This window comes from Mus caroli, unplaced genomic scaffold (genome assembly GCF_978045245.1).
Source record: "Mus caroli unplaced genomic scaffold, Mus_caroli_1 scaffold_12, whole genome shotgun sequence".
In the NCBI taxonomy this organism is placed as follows: Eukaryota; Metazoa; Chordata; class Mammalia; order Rodentia; family Muridae; genus Mus; species Mus caroli.
In genome coordinates, this window is record NW_028227267.1 from 61590392 (window position 1) to 61609858 (window position 19467).

The following is a 19467-nucleotide window of genomic DNA, read 5'->3' on the forward strand; positions in this document are numbered from 1 at the left end:
GGGGCGGGGGGGGGGGGAGTGAGCGAGGGAAGGGAGGGCAAGCAAAGGACTGCTGGTTTCTCTGTGTTAGTGCTGCCACCTGTCGTCAGTCAGTGGCATTACACGTTAGCTTTCTTTTGCTCTGTGCTCCTTTTTTTTCCTGTGCCTGGGCTTGAACCTAGGGCCTCTCTTACACCAGGGACACTCTACACTGGATCACACAGCCTGTCCTGTGGCTGCAGTTTAAAAGCCATTTATCTGGGGGGCACCTTTTATTTTTAATTTGTAGTCACAAAGTTCTCAGAGTGTGAAGGCACCAGCCACCTAACTTGGAGATTCTGCATGCCACATTCTTGCTTTGTTTCTTGGGGACTCAAGCTGCCAGTATATCAGATTACAGACTTTGAGCAGAGAACTAGCTTTTCCTTTCTCCCTTCCCTCCCCTCCCTTCCCCTCCCCTCCCTTCCCCTTTCCTCCCACTCCATTTGTTAATTCGTTCTTTTGTTCTTTTTGAGACTGCATTTCTGTGTAGCCCTGGCTGTCCTGGAACTCTTAGACCAGGCAGGCCTTGAACTCAGAGACCCGTCTGCCTCTGCCTGCAGAGAACTGGGCTCAAAGGAGTGCTCCACCACCGCCTGGCTGCCTCTTTCTTATCCTTTTGCTGTTATTGTTTTGATTTTTCTTTTTTATTTTCAAAATTTAAAACAGATTTGAACAGATCGAATTGAAATGTTTTGATCATATTCTTCAGTCCATCCTGTCCTTCCAGATCTTCTCCCCTCCCTTCCCTATCCAATTTTAAGTTCTTTCTTAAAGCAAACAAAAACAAACAAAAATCCAACACAACAACAACCCCCCCCCAACACCAAGAAGACAAAATAAAGCAACACCCAACAGAAAGAAAAAACACAAAACTTCAACAACAACAACAAGTAGCAAAAAAAGCCTCCTGCAGTTATGTTGGTCAGCTACTCCTGGACATGAGGCCTGCCCTGGAGGGTTGACATACCCAGTGCCATTCCATCGGGGAAGACTTGTGTCCCTCTTCCCACAGGCGGAAGGGTCAGTTCCGTTGTCCACCTTTACCCCAGTGGCTAGGTTTTCATTCATCGGTGTGTTTATCCATTTAAGAAAACATGACAAAGCCTGGCACAGGCCTTAACCCCAGCTCTCAGGAGGCAGGCAAAACTCTGCGAGTTCAAGGCCAGCCTGGTCTGCAAAGCAAGCTCTAGGACAGCCAGGGCTACACAGAGAAACCCGGTTTCAAAATACATTTCCTTCCCCCCATCTCGGGCCCCCCAAAGTGTAAGATAAAGCACAAGCTATCACATGGAAGTTGGACAAGACAAACCAACATAAGGAAAAGAGCCCAAGAGAAGACACAGCAACCAGAGAGCCTCTTGTTTGCACATTCAGGGACATCATAAAAACACTAACTGTGTATGGGCTTTGCTCCTGTTGATTTACAGGGCCTTGTTCTCTGGGTGTTCCCATCCCCTCTGGCTCACACTCTCTCCACTTCTTTTATAGCTATCTTTTCCGTCTTGGTTGCTAGTAGAACTTGCTTGGCTAGTTGGGGAAAGAAGGGAGGGTATGGGGGAGGGTTGAGGCTGTGACATGGGACCCAGACAAATCAGCCCTGAGGTACTTTTGGACCAGGGCAGACAGAAAAGGCTTATAGAACGGTTCAAAGACATTTGATGCTGACAAGTGTTTGAAGGGTACTTAGGGCTAGGAGATGCAGTTTGCCACAGTTGATTATTTGTGTGGGTGTGGAGGTCAGAGAATAACTTTCAGGAGTCAGACTTTTCATGGGGTTATCAGGCTTGATGGGAAGTGACTTTACCTACTGAGTTATCTCTATGGCCCTAACAGGATTTTGGTTATGGACTGGGGAAGGAAGGGGGTGGCAGGAGGGGAGAGGGAAGAGGAGGAGAGGAGGAGGAATGTGCTGGAATACTTTTGTTGTTGTTGTTGTTGTTTTTTTTTTTTTTCAAGATAGAGTTTCTCTTTGTAACATTGGCTGTCCTGGAACTCACTCTGGAGACCACCAGGCTGGCCTTAATCTCAGAGATCCTCCTGCCTCTGTCTCCCTAATACTGAGGAACTAAAGGCATGCACCACCACTGCCTACCTTTAGGATGCCTTTTAGAGATATTTAGTCTGTGTACAATTAGCCTGATGGTGTCCTGGGCTGGGGAAGCAGCAACTGGAATTAGGCCCCGAAAGCCCTGTTGCTTTATTGCCCACCCCAGCCTCACCATGCCTGGAATGTGCCCTATGCTCATTCAGCTTAACAGACAGTCCTGGGGCAACAGAGATCCAGAGGAGTGGAGAGGCACGTGATGGCGGGGGTGGGAACAGACGGACAGTGTGCTTGGCAGAGGCTGGTTTTTCCTCTTCTATTTAATGATTTATTGTTTTTACTTTCTGCATACAAATGCTTTGCCTGCTTGTCTGTCTGTGTCTGTGCTGGTGCTGGCAGAGGTTAGAAATAGGAATTTGAGTTTCCATGTGGGTACTAGGACCAAATGCCAGTCTTCTGGAAGAGCGGCCAGTGCTTGTGACCACGGAGCCACTTCCCAGTCCTGCTGGTGTTAGTTTCTAGGAGAAAAACAGCTCAGTGCGTTTCCAAGGTTGTCTGCAACTTTGAAGGGAACCCAGCCTGTGAGTCTAATAAAAGCCCTCAGGACTGATCTGGCAATACTGGGGGAAGGACCCTCACTAAGGAAGCCCTGGTGGCTGTTTTTACAGAACAATACTTCCTGATGTAGAAAGAGGTTAGCTGGCATATTAAGTGAAAACAAGCTTACCAAAAATGATTTCATTTCTATAGAAATAAAATGTGGCCAAGCTGGGTGACGTAACTCTTACTTAGGGTCTTAGCACTTTAGGGGGCAGAGGCAGGAGGATTGCCACAAGTCAAGGCCAACTTGACCTGGATAGTAAGTTCCAGGCCAGCCATGGCTATCTAGCAAGAGCTTGCTCATAAACAAAGCAATCACAGAAAGTATGTGAACACAGTTATAGAAGGAGAAGTGGGATGGTCTCAGGAAAGGACCTGGGAGTCGGGGCTGGGGCTGGACTCGGTTAGTGAAGGACTTGCCTAGTGTGCACGGAGCCCATGGTTTGGCCTCCAGCACCACATAAACTGGACGTGCTGGTGAATGCTTGGGTGGTGGAGTAGGGCATGAGAAACGCAAGGTCATCCTCCACCGCGTAGGAAATTTCAGCCTGAGCTACGTGAAACAGGAGTCTTAAAAAACAAAATAAAAACTAGCAAGTGAGTTTATTTACCTTGAGTTGATCGATATTTGTTACATGTCCTCCTAGGAACAGGGATTATTATTTCTGTAAAAGAAAAGATAGAGCAGGCATGGTGGCCCAATAGGTAAAGCAGCTCACCACCAAACCACCAAACCTGATGTCCTGAGTTTGATTCTTGCTGTCTACATGGTGAAAGAGAGAACTGATTCCTGCAGGTTCTTCTCTGACTTTCACGAATGTGCCATGGCATACACATACAGAAATGGGGGAGAGAGAGAGAGAGAGAGAGAGAGACAGAGACAGAGACAGACAGAGACAGAGACAGAGACAGACAGAGATACACAGAGACACAGAGAGAGACACAGAGAGAGAGAGAGACAGAGAGAGACAGACAGACACTGACTGACTGACTGACTGACTGACTGTCTGCCCTTTTTGTCTCAGCAGGCAGAGCAGAGTATCCAGCATGCTGTCCCGACGCCTTGGTAAGCGCTCCCTTTTGGGAGCCCGGGTGTTGGGACCTAGTGCTGCTGAAGTGCCATCAGGGGCCAGCCTGCCTCTGGAACCACAGATAGAAGTGCCGGAAGGAGCCATGTCCCTGTCCCCACTCACCTCTAAGGACCCCGTGTGCCAGGAGCAGCCCAAGGAGCTCCTCAAAGCTCTGGGAACCTCAGGCCACCCACAGGTGGCCTTTCAACCTGGACAGAAGGTAGGTTGAGTCCAGCACGGACACATACCCTGTCTCTTGAGCACTAGGACTGGCAGACTGTCTGAGTGATAGGCTGGAAGTCCGGTAAGCTGGCCAGTTGCGGCCTGCTCACGGTCTTCTAGGGTGAAAAGCATGTAGGGAGCTGTAGGAGGGAGGTTTGATCCTATGTGACTTGCCTGGGTGCTTGTGTGGGCAGCAGGTGCCTGGGAATACCGGCTCTCTGCTGGCCTGCTTAGGCTACTATAACGGAATGCCCAAGGTGGGGTAGGGTAGTTAATTTGGCTTAACCTTCCGGAAACTGGGAAGTCCGTGAGGAGGATAAGGTCAGGAGAACGAGAGAGTCTGCATCACTTTTGTAACAGTTCACACCCTCCCTGCCTACCCCCCTTTCTGGATAACTCTCTTGTTATGACAGGCCATTTGAGAGAGCAGCAGTTCTTGTGACATTCACAGACAGTAGACTGTACTTCCTGACACTGGTCTTGGGGATTAAGTGTCTAACATGTGAACACTGGGGATGTCGGCCAGATCTTAGCATCGTTAAAGACGAGTGAGTGTGTCAGCGCCTAGGCTGCTGCAGACAGAGTCCGATACCTGGAACACAGATCTCCGAGGGCTTTGGTGTGGAAACTCCTGAGCGCTGACCACTGACCACCCTTTCCCTGCAGGTCTGTGTGTGGTATGGAGGTCAGGAGTGCAAGGGCCTGGTGGAGCAGCACAGCTGGGCTGAGGACAAGGTGACTGTCCGGCTGCTGGACCAGAAGTTACAGATTTGCTGTAAAGTGGAAGAGGTGTGGCTGGCGGAGCTGCAGGGTAGCACATCCCACGTGCCAGCCTTGGAGCCCGGAGCCCAGGTGCCAGCCTACAGACCGGTGTCTAGGAACATCGACGTCCCGAAGAGGTTTGTGGGATTGGTGAGGGTTAGAGGTATGGGCTGGGACACGGTGTGGGGGATGTGGGGTCTTAGGTACCTACTTGATGGGATAGTGGAGCGAGGTACAGAAGTGGTATCCTTTTAAGGAAGCTTAGATAGCATCCTCTCTTCTCCAGAACTCTCTTAGGGGCGAAGTGTATATGCTTTGGTGAAAGTTTAAACTTCGCTCATAATTTTTCAGAAGAAGAGACAGGTACAAATAGCTTGAATCCGGTGCCGGTGCTCATTCTATATAAGGTGGAGAAAATGGTTTTAGCCTTGTGGCCTAAGCAGACTCTGTCATGACCACTTGTTACCACAGCCACAGACCCAAAAACCTGTGGGCACAGCCGTGCTCCCATCGATGAAAACTAATCAGGGTCCCCAAACTTTCTCGTAACTCAGTACCATTTGCGTGTATCTTCTGCCATGGTGTAAAATGCTTTTGATTCTTAGATAGCATTTAAAAAGGTAAAGCCATCCTTTCTTAGCTCAAAACTGCAGGCGAGCAGGCTGTGTCTAGAGCACACTGGTCTGATTCTTCACTTGGATGCTAGAAACCAGTGGGTGAAGAATGAATATTCTGCTTTAGACCTTAGGGATATGATGTCGCCTTGGGACTCTAGATCCTGATGTATACCCTGTGGTCTATCTATATTGACCTTTTAAGATTTAAAAAGGAGAATCTGGGGCCAGGAGATGGCTCAGTAGGTCTAAAGAACTCGTGCAAGCCCAACAACTTGAGCTCAATGCCTGAGCCTATGTCTGGGTGGTAGGAGGAGCCTACTCCACAGAGCTGGTTCTCTGACCTCCACATACGTGCTGTGGCATGAGTGCACTAACACACAGCATGTAATAATAATAATAATAATAAATTTAAGCCAAGAAACTTTGCCAACTGAACTATTTTGCATGCAAGATATACAAACAGCTAAACTCTGTCCCTCTTATTTCTGTGGGTATGGGAGCTGTTGGCAGATCAGGGGGCTTAAACCATATTTTTTTATTACATTCATTTATTCATTGTGTTTATGGAGTGTGTATGCATGCTGTGGTGCACACGTGGATGCCAGAGGATAACTTTCAGGACTCAATTCACGTCTACTCTGTGGGTACTATATACTGAACTCAGCTAGTCAGGCTTGGCAGCAAGCACTTCTACCCACTGAGCCACATCACTGGCCCAGCAGACCTAGCGTTTTAAGACCAGAGGAACAGCATTTCTGATCGTGTATCCAGTGGAAGGCCAGCAAAGAGCTTGTTTTGCTATTCTGAGGAGGTGAAAATACAAAGATCATGTAAAGTCATGTTTACTATGTTAATGACTTTGGTCCATCTGCTGCAAACCCAGTTGCACAGTGTAGCAGACCTGGTGTATAAAGAATGGGTGAATACAGTCCTTTGAAATAGACAAGCCACTGGCAGCTTATTACATTCTGATTTCCCCCAGATACTTTACATTTCAGATAGTGCTTATTTTACTTCCAAATCACATAACTGTATGAATTGAGAGGGAAAGAAAAGACACGTAAAATTCTATGCAGCCTGTTTAAAGCATGGAGTTTTAACAGCGGGAGATGGTTTCATCTGGTTATTTATTTTATCCTGGTCTGTTTGCTCATTGGCTTATGTAATAGGTTCTGTTGACATTCAGGAGCTAGCAGAATGCCATGTTTATTTTGGCAAAGGGAGAGAGATCCATTAGTGTAATTGTTTCCTCTTAAATTTGAATATAAGACAGAAGAAGGATGTAATTTCAGTGTTTAGATTCCGGTGGGCATCATTTATTTCCACCTTATCTTCTTGACTCTTCTCTCTCCCCCCAAGTAAAAATGCTCCATTTTAAGCTGCAGGGTTAGAGGGAGCGTTTCGGGGGAGTGGTGCTGATTCGGATGTCAGCGCAGTTTAAGCAGGGGACCCACTGCTCATTCTGAGCTAATAGAAGCACAACCGGAACAGGCAGTCATGGACTGAGTGGATTGAGTCCTGAAAGTTATCCTCTGAGCTTTACCATCCACTGAGCGTGTGCTGCCTGCCTGGGGGTGGGGGTGGGGTGGGGTGGGGTGCATGTCAGTGTAAGGTGATCCCACAAAATGAGCGGATGTGGTAGCTTAATCCGTGGGCTCTGTGGACCAGCCAGGCCTGGGAAGTAAGCGTATGCTCTGCTCATTTGAATCCAGGAAGTCGGATGCGGTGGAGATGGACGAGATGATGGCTGCCATGGTGCTGACGTCTCTGTCTTGCAGTCCCGTTGTGCAGAGTCCTCCTGGGGCTGAGCCCATCTTCTCTGGTGAGCAAGCAGGGCTGAACTGGTTCCTGGTGTGGCAGAGACCCATGACTGATACTCTCTCACACTGGCTTCTATTGCCAGTAGGGTTCTGCAGTCTCTTAAGTTTCCTCACCTGAGCAGAAACTTGGTGCTTTGTGACAGTGACTGAACTCAGTGCTAAGTCCAGTTGCCCAACCACTCAAGCAAGTTCTATGGGAGCCTGGACAAGGCCAACAGAAATATTTACTTAGTTTACAAAAGCAGAACTATGCTCTGTGGTCCCCCTGGTGGCGTCCAATGGTCAATATTCACTGCTCAGTGCCCAAATCAGCCTCACGAAATTCTCAGTGTGGGCTTACAGGCCAAATACCTGAGCTGAAGTTCAAATCTGATTGCACTGTACAAACCAGCCAGCGAAATGATTCTGGGTAAAGGTGCATGCTGCCAAGCCTGCCAACCTGTGTTTGGTTCCTGGGACCTGCATGGCTGCATGGTGGAAGAAAAGAACTGATACACACACACACACACACACACACACACACACACAGTTTCTCTCTCTCTCTCTCATACACACACACACACACACACACACACACACAGGGTAATAAAAAGTTCCGAGTTGTATGACCTCTAATTTATAGATGCACACACAATTCTTTGGGTTTTGATCCCCACACACTCTACCCATACAGTACAGTGGACTTGAAGAAGGGTTGCAGTTTACAGTTGGGAGCATCCTTAAAGATGGCAGAATAAGGCTTTTGAGAGGACTTAAATTTATTTTAATGGAAATTCCTTATCTGCCAGTCTTAAAAGCTACTTCAACATTTGTAGGACAACGTGGAGCTAGTTCTAATTCATACTGAGAGGGAAGTGGCCTTTACAAATGCCCTTCACAAGTCATCTAAAGCAAATTTTAATTATTTCACCCAGAGACCGTCACTGCACTTGGGGACATCTAGTGGTGAATCCCAGCAGTGCAGCCGGCTTTAATGAGCACAAGGAAGACCCTGAGGAGGGATATGCCACATTCTCAAGAAGTTGAGTCAGCAGATTCAGGAAAGTAGCTGAAGGGAAAAAGCAATGTCTGGAGTTCCCTCTTGGGTCCGTGTTCATGAGGCCACGGCCAGTTGATTTGGATGCTTCTTGGGTCCGTGTTCATGAGGCCACGGCCAGTTGATTTGGATGCTTCTTGGGTTCTTCCCTGAACATCTCCTGTTTTAAGTTCTGTGTGTAGCTGTGGTAATTTCTCAGTGTTCAGGAAAAGCGAGTGACGAGAGCTTTGAGGCTGGGCAGGGGTGTCTGGGGAGGAGGGATTCCTTACCCAGCATTCTGTCTGGACAGGTGTCTCCTAGAAGTAAGAAGGGCCTGTCTGGGTTGGAAACATGGGGCCTCGGAGTCGGCCCAGCCTCCAGATCTGTTCTGGTCTCCTAGGGTGTGGTAGTGTCTCTTTAAGCCCAGGGTCAGGAGACTCTGTAATCTGGATAGGGACATGGGGAAGCTGAGGGTATAAGGTTTGCTTTTTCCATCTTTCTTGCTATTTCCATGTATTAGACTTTCAGATTATGTTATCAATTGGCTTGGCATGAGCTTTGAAGACAAGATACAAGAGGGTCTAGAATAAGCCTGCAGTCAGCCCTACAGACCCCGTCAATCTACAAAGTAAAAATCTAGACTTGGGGTTCCACTCAGTACTGGAATGCTCGCCTAGTAGGAGCAAGGCCTCAGGTTCCATCCTCAGCATCACAAAAGCCAAAGAACGAAGTAGAACGAAAATCAAGGAAAAGGAAGCATGAAAATCCCACTTGTTATTTGCATTCTTCCTTCTTAGACATCTGAGTTTGAGGGGCAGGTGGCCATTGTGTGACAGGTGAGACAGGGCCTTCTGCCGTCTGGAGATCACCTGGCTGTGTGGTCCGAGAGTTCAGAGCGGTTTCCTTCCACTCAGAGGTTCATGCGCTTGTCCGAGGAGGAGTGATAGAAAGGCATTTTCAGGAAACTCACCAAGAAGATGTCCCTGTGTGGCTGTCACTGAGTGGACATTCTCAACCAGGCCAGAACCAGGAAAAGTTCCTCTTTTTAGCGTGTACAGCATGAACTAGGTTTTAGTTTTATTCTTTTCACTAATCCTCAATGAACTGTAGTAGCAGTGTGCATCTGCGTGGGTCAATGACAACTCATATGGCCATGCCAGAAACTACCCAGCAGGCAGAGCGGTTGAAGCACCAAAAGTTGCCGTAGTGTCTGCACCTGCCCTCATCTTGTAGCTCAGGAAGTGTATCTGTAATAACTGAAATTTTAATAATATTTTAATTTTATTATTCACTTAGACGTTTTTTCCCTTTGGTCCTGGAGATAAGCCTGAGTGTTCTTTGACCTTCCTCTCTGTCTGGACAGTTTCCCGTGCAGCCTGCGGTGACCTGTGGAAGGAGAGCGGTGACGTATCAGACAGCGGCAGCAGCGGGCACTGGAGCGGGAGCAGTGGCAGCTCTACCCCCTCGCCGCCCCATCCGCAGGCCAGCCCCAAGTACCTGGGGGATGCCTTTGGGTCTCCCCAAACTGATCATGGCTTTGAGACTGATCCTGACCCTTTCCTGTTAGACGAACCGGCCCCACGAAAGAGGAAGGTAGGTGACTGGGGAGCATGTGCGTACGTGAGGACAGCTATGCCTAGAGGAGCAGGCGCCCGGAAGGTCCTGGGCATCTCTAGTTTTCCTTAGCTGCACTTGTGAGGTTCCCAGACACAGGCGGCTGGTTCCTCTTTTTGTTTTTTGGGTGTGTGAGTTTGTGGATGTGCGTGCACATGGAGACACCCCACCCCACTTGTTGAGAAAGGCTCTCATGCTGGCCTGGAGCTCACCAAATAGTCTAGGCATGGTTGGTGACCAGTGAGCCAGGGATCTACTTGCTTCTGCCATGCCTCTTGGTATTACAAGTGTGTGCCACTGTGCTTGCCTTGTTTGTTTGTTTGTTTGTTTGTTTGTTTGTTTGTTTTTAAAATGTGGCCGGCCACCAGGTCACTTCTAAATTCTCTTGTGCCTGTTTCTATGCTCTCTGGGAGACCCTTCCCTTGAATTTTTTTCCTTTGGGTCTGGCTGAAATCCTCATCAGGCAATGAGTGAAGCTGGGGAGAGGATTCATATATACCAGTTGCTAAGGCTTTTTTTTTTTTTTTACCTCCCTAGAACTCTGTGAAGGTGATGTACAAGTGCCTGTGGCCCAGCTGTGGCAAAGTTCTCCGTTCAATTGTGGGCATCAAACGACACGTCAAAGCCCTCCACCTGGGGTAGGTACAGAGCTCAGTGCCTGTCGCCTTCACCCTGCTAACGCCACGGGACTTACAGCCCAGAATGCTTCTAGTGAAATGGCTTTGCTCTAGGTGCTTCCCCGAGCCTCGCCCTGACCACTGTCAGGATGATGTCGTTGCTGGCCAGGGAGATTCTTTGTACCTTGGTCACTGTTGACGCTGTTGCTCACAGAGAGTGAGCTCTGTGTGTCTTTCTGTGCGACTTGTGGCTGTATCTTTTTACCTGGGGTAGGAAGCAAGATGTTTCAGTTCTGGGTGGAAATAGAACCGTTTGGTCTAATTGCCAGTGACATCCTGTGGCTTGAGCATGGTGGCCAAGTTTTACTTCTGCGGCTGCATGGGGGAGTTAGGGTGTATCCGCTGTAGTGCTAACATAGGGCTCTCATCTCTGAGCAGAGCCCTCTGGGCAGCAGCTCTGGCATGAAGTGCCTCACGGGCCTTGAGAGCATGCTTTATTTAGATGGTGCCCTAAGAGGGCCTGTGCCAGGGCTAGGTCTGTGTTCACACATTTGTGATGTTGTGTGAGCTCTTGTGCAGGGAAGAACAGCTCCTGTGGCTGGGCATGTTCTAATCCCTGATAGCATCCTCTGAGAGCAGCGGTCCTGGGTGTTCTCTTGGGAACCCCCCCCCCCTCCCCAACTTCATGGTTGCACACGTGCAGTCAGTTCCTCTGTGTAACTTTCTTTCCTCTGGCTTCGAACCAAGGCAGCGTGCCCTCAGTGACGGCCACATGTCTATTCCACACAGGGACACTGTTGACTCTGATCAGTTCAAGCGGGAGGAAGACTTTTACTACACAGAGATGCAGATGAAGGAAGAATCTGCTCTGGCTGTGGCTGCTCCCCCTGCTCCTGGGACACCTATGGGTGAGCCAGCGTCCACCTCCAGGGTGACCAGCCCGTCCCTTGCTGCTCTTTCATTGCCTCCAGCCAAGGTCCAGTCGTCTGGCCCAGAACACCCTGGCCTGGAGTCTTCTCTGCCCTCAGTTGCACTCAGCAAGTCAGCTCCTGGCTCCTTCTGGCACATTCAGGCTGACCATGCATACCAGGTATGGGACGTTACATATGTGGGGGCTTAGCTTGGGGATCTCAGTGGTCACTGACTGTTAGAGGGCAGGCCTCTGAGCACCTTGATGAAAGACTGAGTCTTTTGGCCAAGTTGCTAACCTTACTTCCACAGAGAAGGAAAAGGAAAGACTAGGGATATAGGCCAGTTGATAAGTGCTTGCTGAACGTGCACAGGGCTTGGGGTTGATCCTTAGCACAGCATAAACCCGGTGTGGACACATCCCACATTCTCAGCACTTAGGGTGGAGACAGGAGGAATAAAAGTTCAGGGTCACCCTCACCTACATAGGGAGTTTAAAGCCAGCTCAGACTATATGTAAACCCTTTGTCAATGACAATAACGAACAGGACGGAAAGGAAGAAAAAGGAATCCTTGGTGACACATGGTAGAGATGAGAAGTCTAACCGTGTTAGCTGTGTGGCTGTGACCTGAGACCTGTCACTTTGCAGGCTGACTCATACAGAGCTTTCCAGGCAACCCCTTAGCTCTGAGATGTTACACTGAATGGTCCCACTTTGAGTTACCTACTAGGTGTCAGCATTGGATTATGTAACCCCTTCAGTTAGACTAGGACATGGGCCCTGCTCTCTCAAACTTCGTGGTGGAGCTAGGGTTAGCAATGAGGACTAATTATAAGTTCTCAAAGTACCATTTCCTCAGGACACGGGAAGACACGATGTAGGCCCAAGGAAGACCACTCCATTATGCTTATGGGCCTGGGAAAGTTGTCATGGCCAGGAGGGCAGTGTCATTTAAAATGAACCTGATCCTGAATGCTAAGTTCACGTGTCCACTTGCTGGTTTATAACTCTTTCTGTACATACAATTTAACTTTTGCAGACTTGACAAGCTTGCAAATTGGTAAATAAAAAGTAGTGTTTCCATCCAGGTGTGCCTGTGCATGCTTGTAACACTGGTGGTACCTGGGTCAAGGTCAGCTCAGGCTATATAGTAAAGCCAGCCTTTACCCCTAAAACCAGTGCTACTTTCAATGAGAAAAATTTTATAAAACAAGCGGGCTCTCCCCATTAGATTTATTGGCCACTTAGCGTCTGGCTACGGCTCAGCCTTTGCTGGCCCTGCGGTATCTGGTTAATGTGGCAGGTATTATTAGCGATGGCTCTAAGCCAGACATTCCTGCCTGCATCCCCACTCCTGAGTAGTTGCCTGGCAGCTCTCTGCCCTTTAGCAGACTCAGAAGGCTTTGGGCTTTCTGCTTCAGGCCTGTTCTCTCAGTAGGTGATCCAGCCAAGGAATACCACCCCTAAGGACTGAGTCAGGAGGCGAGCATGTAAGCAACCCCAAAGGGAGGATTACAGAGTAAGACTGCAGCCTCCCAGAAAATAGGCTATGGCTATGTTGAAGGGTTAGATGCTTTGAGGCTGCTCATCCTGTCCTGGTGTTTTCCGGGCTATTGATCGTGTTCAGATACGCCTTCTGTTGCAAACGGGCAGTTACTGGGACCTGAGGCACATAGGATATGTCCTTAGTTGAGGTCCAGGCTGATGCACTCTTGTCTCTGCAGGCTCTGCCATCCTTCCAGATCCCTGTTTCCCCCCACATCTACACCAGCATCAGCTGGGCTGCTGCCCCTACCACCACCTCCTCCCTCTCTCCGGTGAGTGTGTACCCCTAAACTCCAAAGCTCTTACATACATCTTCAGGTCTGGGGGACTGTGTCGTTGGTACACACCACATGGCTGATGTTGCCCGTCTCCACCCCCATACTTGATGAAGATCACTGTGTGTCTTAGGGTTCCATTGCTGTGAAGAGGCAGTGTGCAGGCAGACATGGTACAGGAAGAGCTGAGAGTTCATCTTGATCGAAGGCAGCCAGAAGAGTCTTCCCGGGCAGCCAGGGGGAGGGACTCCGCCACTCGGTGGATCTTGAGCCTAGGCCCTCAAAGCTCACCCCTACAGTGAGGTACTTCCTCCAATAAGACCACATCTACTCCAACAAGGCCATACCTCCTAATAGTTGCACTTCCCGTGGGCCAAGCATATTCAAACCACCACACCGTATGTCCTCTATCTGGCTACAGCTCCTCTGTGTGTGTGTCAAGTCCTGACATCTAGATGAAAGGAAGGGAGAATTCAGGGCTGTCAGAAGGGAGAACCAGGAAGATCATAGGAACACTCAGAGGCTCTGTGTGCTGGACCAGAAGTCTCAGGCCACCACGGATTCATGTACCCTTGACTCTGAACTGAAATAAATAAACTGGAAGTGATTAGAACCACATAGGGTTCTCTACTTTCAAGTGTCTGCCACAGAGAAGTACCACAGACAGCAGAACCTAGTTGACAGAAGGCATCACTGAGGCAATACAATGCCCTCATTTGTCCCTTGTATGGTAAATTCATCTAAGCTGACCCTGTCTGCTGAGAATGTCCTTCTAGAGGAGGCCGCATGGCCCCCCTGGACCAGCACCTGCTCCGGGGCCCAGCGAAGCCCAGCAGGGCCTGGGGAGTTGCCTCTCTGTTGTGAGGTGTTCTCATGCTTACAGCCTATGCTTACATTCCTCATACCCAGGTCCGGAGCCGTTCTCTCAGCTTCAGCGAGCCCCAGCAGCCGCCATCTACAGTGAAGTCTCACCTGATTGTCACCTCCCCACCCCGTGCTCAGAGCAGCACCAGGTGAGCCCTCTCCTCCTTCTGGTTTCTGCCTTCCAACAGCACTGGTAATGTAGACTGTGAATCTACCCAACTGTAGTCCCTAGAGTAAGTCCCCAGATGGAGACCACAAGGTGGCTTCTCTCCCTAGAGTCTCTGGCTGTAGGTGCCACTCACTCCTGCCAGGAGCCACCCCTTCCAGCTCCTACATGTTTGTGTGCTCATGCTAAGCCATTACCTGAGGGGTCACCTCCATCGAGTGACACACCCTCATTTTGTTCCCTGTCAGGAAAGCCCGTGGAGAGGCCAAGAAGTGCCGTAAGGTGTACGGCATCGAGCACCGGGACCAGTGGTGCACAGCCTGCCGGTGGAAGAAGGCCTGCCAGCGCTTCCTGGACTGAGCCTGCCTCCACTAGTCCTGCTTCTCACCCTGCCTGGCAGCCGGGAAGCCTCCAGGCCTGCAGCCATCAGCAGAACACAGGGAGATGATGTGGCATGGATGTGGGCAGCTGGGGCTCCATTGGCTAAGATAGAACACTTAAAAACACTTTTCTCCCCCTTGTTGGGAGTGCTTTATTTTTTAAAAGCAAACCTAAATGAAACTATTTTTCCCCTTAAAATAGGAGAGAGCCAAAATTGACCAAGGGTATTCTGCAGCGAACCGGAGACCAAAGAGTTACCCCTACCCCTACCCCATCCCACCCTCTCTGGGACTACATATGCATCAAGAGTAGGACAGGATGCCACCTTGCCTGGTTTTGTTCTGAGCTGGTGAATCCTTTGCTCTTTCAGCTATTCCAGAGTGGACTGTGAGCAAATGAATTTCTTTCTTTCTCTCTCTCTTTCTTTCTTTCTTTCTTTCTTTCTTTCTTTCTTTCTTTCTTTCTTTCTTTCTTTCTCTCTCTCTCTCTCTCTCTCTTTCTCTCTCTCTCTTTCTCTCTTTCTTTCTCTCTCTCTTTCTTTCTCTTTCTTTCTTTCTTTCTTTCTTTCTTTCTTTCTTTCTTTCTTTCTTTCTTTCTGTCTCTCTCTCTCTCTTTCTTTCTCTCTCTTTCTTTCTCTCTCTCTCTTTCTCTCTTTCTCTCTCTTTCTCTCTCTCTCTCTCTTTCTTTCTTTCTTTCTTTCTTTCTTTCTTTCTTTCTTTCTTTCTTTCAAAAAAAAACTTTCTGGCAGGTAGATGGCCACCCAGGGAACGTGGCAGGACCCTAAGAAGAGCAGGCACCTGTGCTTGTTGAGATATGAAGACAGAAAAGGGAGACCCTTTTATGGTGGCAACTTTTGGATCTGGGTTTCCCCCAGATATGTTGGGTTGCATGCCAATAAACATGTGGCTTCTTCTCAAAGCCTGTCTTCAAAAAAGCTGAGGCAAAATGCTAGTATGAATTCAGCCTGAGAATGTGGCCTCGAGACACTGTCCTGAGCACCCATCAACTCTGAGAGGAAGTGTGGAGAGTCTCCATCCAACTCTGCTCCTACTGAGTAAAGTCCCCTTTCCTTCAGAGTGTCACAGAGACACTAGAATGTCAGGTGCTCTTGTCTGATGTAGAAGTCTTTGATGAGGAAGCCTTCTTTCCCTTGGGGTCTCTGGAAGATCCTAGCAGACTTTGCCTGTGGGCCTGCTCAGCATGACTTCCAGGACCCAACTGTTCTGGTGACATCCCAGGTGTCACAGGCTCAGGGAGTGGCACCAGGTCACCTCTCCAGGGACTGAGCATCATTGGCTCATTGTCATGGAGAGCACCCTTCTGACCATGGAGGCTCCACTGGTGGTGCCACATGGGAAACATCTACTTCTCAGTCTAAGGCACACTAAGTACTAGCAGAAAACCTGTGAACCTAGGAGACTGTGTGTGTGAGGTAAAGGGTGTAGTGGTGGCCTGGGCTGCTGATGGAGGGGAAATACCAGTATCTAGGTGTCTTTGGTAGGGGTGTATTTTTATAACACAGAGTTTTTGAACATATAGGGACCCCACCAAGAGGCTCTCCTCTCCCCTTCTTAATCCCAGTGTAGACTGAGTGTCCACTTCAGCAAAGGTGTTTTAATCCCAGCCTTGGTTTGGAGCTTGCAGACGTAACCGAATATAATTTCCTCCATTTGCAGCATGGTTCCCATGCCATTGGCGCACCAGACAGAAAAGGGATAGAGAAAAGACAGGAACTGATGAGATGGTTTGAAAGCTGAAGGAGTTCTGAGTTTGTTTAGTTCTTTATTCCATCTCTGTGCGGCCTCCCAAGCCTACGTTCATTCCCTCCTCCCTTGCGGTGTTGGCCTCCTGCCTGCTGTCATGTGTCCCCCCATTTTGCTCCCCCCCATCCTGATGCTTTCATGTTGGTTCCTGACACATGGTCTGGCTTTGGGTTTGAAGGGCAAGGGTGGCTGTGAACCACCCTCAGCTCAGCCGTCAGGCCCGCTTCATCGTCATCTCTTATCTCCCTGCTCCCTGGCCCTGAGGGTTTGGAATCTGACCGGGTGAAGGCACCACCGGCGAGCTTTTGAAAGCAACAGGGCCTAGCCTGCAAACAGTTATCTTGGGAAACTGTCCAACCACGTTTCCGTTACTCAGAGCTCTCGGTTACCTTCAGACATGGTGCCGTGTTGGGAGCAACCTCAGTGGGTTTGCACTACACTCACTCCGTGCTTCGAGTCCAGGGATACAGTCTGTGGCCACTGAAGTCTCAGGTGCAGATGGGTTCTCCGGGAACCCAGGGTCGGATCCATAAGGCTTTTAATCTGGCCCTGAAAGCAATGTTGCCGCTTCAGACAGTACTGGGAGCAATGGCTGCCTTGTCGGAGTGAGTGTGTAGCTGGACACCTTAGAGGACCCTATGAAATTGGATATGGAGACTGATTTGGTGGGGAAAAAAAACCTGTTACTTTCCAGTCACCCCAGGTTCTGACTTTACCTGGGGCAAAAACAAACCGCCAAAAGGGAGAATCCCATCTGTGAATTTGTCTTATCGGCGCTTCTCCCCAGCACCCGTCCCCGCCCCCGTCCCATCCCCGCTGTCTTCCAAGTATTATTTTTACTGTTAAGATTTTTTTTAAATGTGAAATGAAATGTAATGTTTTTACAGCAATGATATGAAATATATTTTATAAGGAATAAAATGGTACATTGTCTGACTTAGTGTGTGCCTCTACTGATTACTATCCTGTTCCTACTGTAAGTAGCAAGTGATAGCATGTGGCACTGTAGGCAAGGGGACTCACTTGCTTATAATGTCAGGTTGGTTGGGGAATGTGGCAACGAAGGAGCACGTGTCCAGCTCTAGGTTCAGTGTCCTAAAACAAATTCAAGTTGGTAGACCCACTACCAGGTAAGTAGGCAAAGTGTCTATAGTGACTTTGGAAGGAAGTTAGGTGGTTTGTTTTGTTTTTTTGTTTTTTGTTTTTTGTTTTTTTTGGACAGGGTTTTTCTGTGTAGTTCTGGCTGTCCTGGAACTTCCAAGGACCAGGGTGGCTTTGAACTCACAGAGATCCACCTGCATACCCAGTGTTAGGATCAAGGTGTGCACCACCACCACCTGGCTAGGGAAGTTACTTTGGTGGGCCACAGGTTGAATATCTTGGCCAAGGGTAAGTCCTGGGGTGGGGGTGGGGTGATGATATTGTAATCTGGGAAGTAACTATTTTCTATGGCTTACATTAGTTTTCAAAGGAAGGCATATGTTGAGCAAGTTTCTGTGCTGGATGGGGAATTGATTGAGAACTTAGTAAATAAATCATGTTCTAAATACTCAACAGCTTTTCATAGCTATAATAAAATACCCAAGGCAGGCTAACTCTAAAAGAAAGGTTTCAAGGGACTTACTGAACATATCACCTCCTCGCTGATGTCGATGCTAGGAACTAATACCGAGAGAGAGAGAGAGAGAGAGAGAGAGAGAGAGAGAGAGAGAGAGAGAGAGAGAGAGGGAGGGAGGGAGGGAGGGAGGGAGGGAGGGAGGGAGGGAGGGAGGGAGGGGGAGGGGGAGGGGGAGAGGGAGAGGGAGAGGGAGAGGAGGGGGAGAGATCATAGTGACAAGAGAAAGCCAGAGAGGCTAGGGTCCTGAGGTCCCTTCCCTGGGCACCACCCTGGCGCATCATGCCTCCAGCACATGAAGGTTGGGGACTTCCCCAAACATCTCCAAACCATAGCTTGTCTCCAGGAAGGGTTCTGAGTATAGTCTGCCCCTAAGGGCATTGATGTCGCAGGCTGTGGACAGATGCTGGCTGAGCTGACCTCTAGGGGCAGGGTTTGGCTTATGCAACTTGAATCATCCCAAGGAGAGCCGGTCAAACCAGGCTGAAGGAAGTTGGAAGCTCTGTCTAAATGTTCAATGTATGAAGAAGGGGTTGTGTTGCTTGTAAGAATTACCGCACCTCTCCCACCCAGGTTTTCTCTTACACGGTGCAGGATGGCTTCCTCCTGCCTCCTGAGTGCTGAGCTTACAGGTGTGCAACACCCCAGTTGGCCCTTAGAAGACTTTAAAGGGGGAGATGAAGTGCCTGAAGGAGACCTGGGATCTCTTTTGTATTAAGCTGGCATCCTGTTCAGGAAAGGCAGGAGCTGGAGTGAGTGGCTGCTGAAAGAGAAAGAACCAGGAGGTCCAGGGAGCTGCTTTGGGGGATAGCCATCTCTGGGGCTGGACTCTAAGGCTCCCCAACATCGCTGGGCAGCGAAGGCCCCTTGCCCTTGCCCTTGTTGACCCTAGGAAATATAAGCAGAACAACTTAACCATTGCTTTGGCTTTACCCAATGTACGGTACAATTGCTCCACATCAGCAGATGCAACCAACTGCAGACTGAGACTCTTAAAAAACAAATCGTGTCTGTCCCAGGGAAATACAGACCTTTCTCATTATTCCCTAAGCGGCACAATAAAACAACCCTGTACATGGTGTTTATGTGGTATTAGATGGTATAGATAGAAGTGACTGCAACACGTAGAAGCTCATATGTAGGTTATATGTAAGTGTATTCTTTGTGCAGTGGATGATTTTGCTGCCCACAGGGGTTCTGGAACCATTTCCTCTAGGATATAGAAAAAACAGTTGTAGCCTGCTGTCTCAGCAGCAAAAAAATGGACTGTGACAGCAGTCGATATTGAACTGGTCAGCTACTCCAATTGGAGTCTCCATATGCTTCCTGGCTGGAGTTTTACACAGCTAACTGAGTTTAGTGTTACATGGAGAAAAAAGTAGGTGGGCGGGCTTGCCATTCTTCCTCTGTCCCAACCTGCCAGCCCCATCATCTGGAAGCTGCTAAAATGTACAAGATTCTGCTGGGTCTGGAGCTTTGAGTGGGTTCTAATAGTAACTAGATGTCCTACACAAAGGTTGAGACCCAGTCTCCTCTCCAGCCCTT

At 49.0% G+C, this 19467-nt stretch overlaps 1 protein-coding gene across 6 annotated transcripts in view; it reads left to right on the forward strand.

Annotated features, from left to right (window-relative positions):
* Znf395 (zinc finger protein 395) overlaps positions 1 to 17243 on the forward strand; it is a 53286-nt gene extending 36043 nt beyond the window's left edge. For 4 of the 6 annotated variants that reach the window (XM_021182242.3, XM_021182245.3, XM_021182243.3 and 1 more), the window contains 9 exons: positions 3691 to 3955; positions 4624 to 4856; positions 7049 to 7158; positions 9535 to 9764; positions 10323 to 10423; positions 11192 to 11492; positions 13038 to 13130; positions 14043 to 14146; positions 14412 to 17243. In XM_021182242.3, coding sequence (XP_021037901.1) covers positions 3691 to 3955; positions 4624 to 4856; positions 7049 to 7158; positions 9535 to 9764; positions 10323 to 10423; positions 11192 to 11492; positions 13038 to 13130; positions 14043 to 14146; positions 14412 to 14523 — 1549 coding nt within the window. In that variant the 3' untranslated portion in view covers positions 14524 to 17243. The remainder of the gene's footprint in view (positions 1 to 3690; positions 3956 to 4623; positions 4857 to 7048; positions 7159 to 9534; positions 9765 to 10322; positions 10424 to 11191; positions 11493 to 13037; positions 13131 to 14042; positions 14147 to 14411) is intronic. The other 2 variants (XM_029469004.2, XM_021182244.3) reach the window with 1 other exon arrangement.
* Positions 17244 to 19467: the final 2224 nt, after the last annotated feature.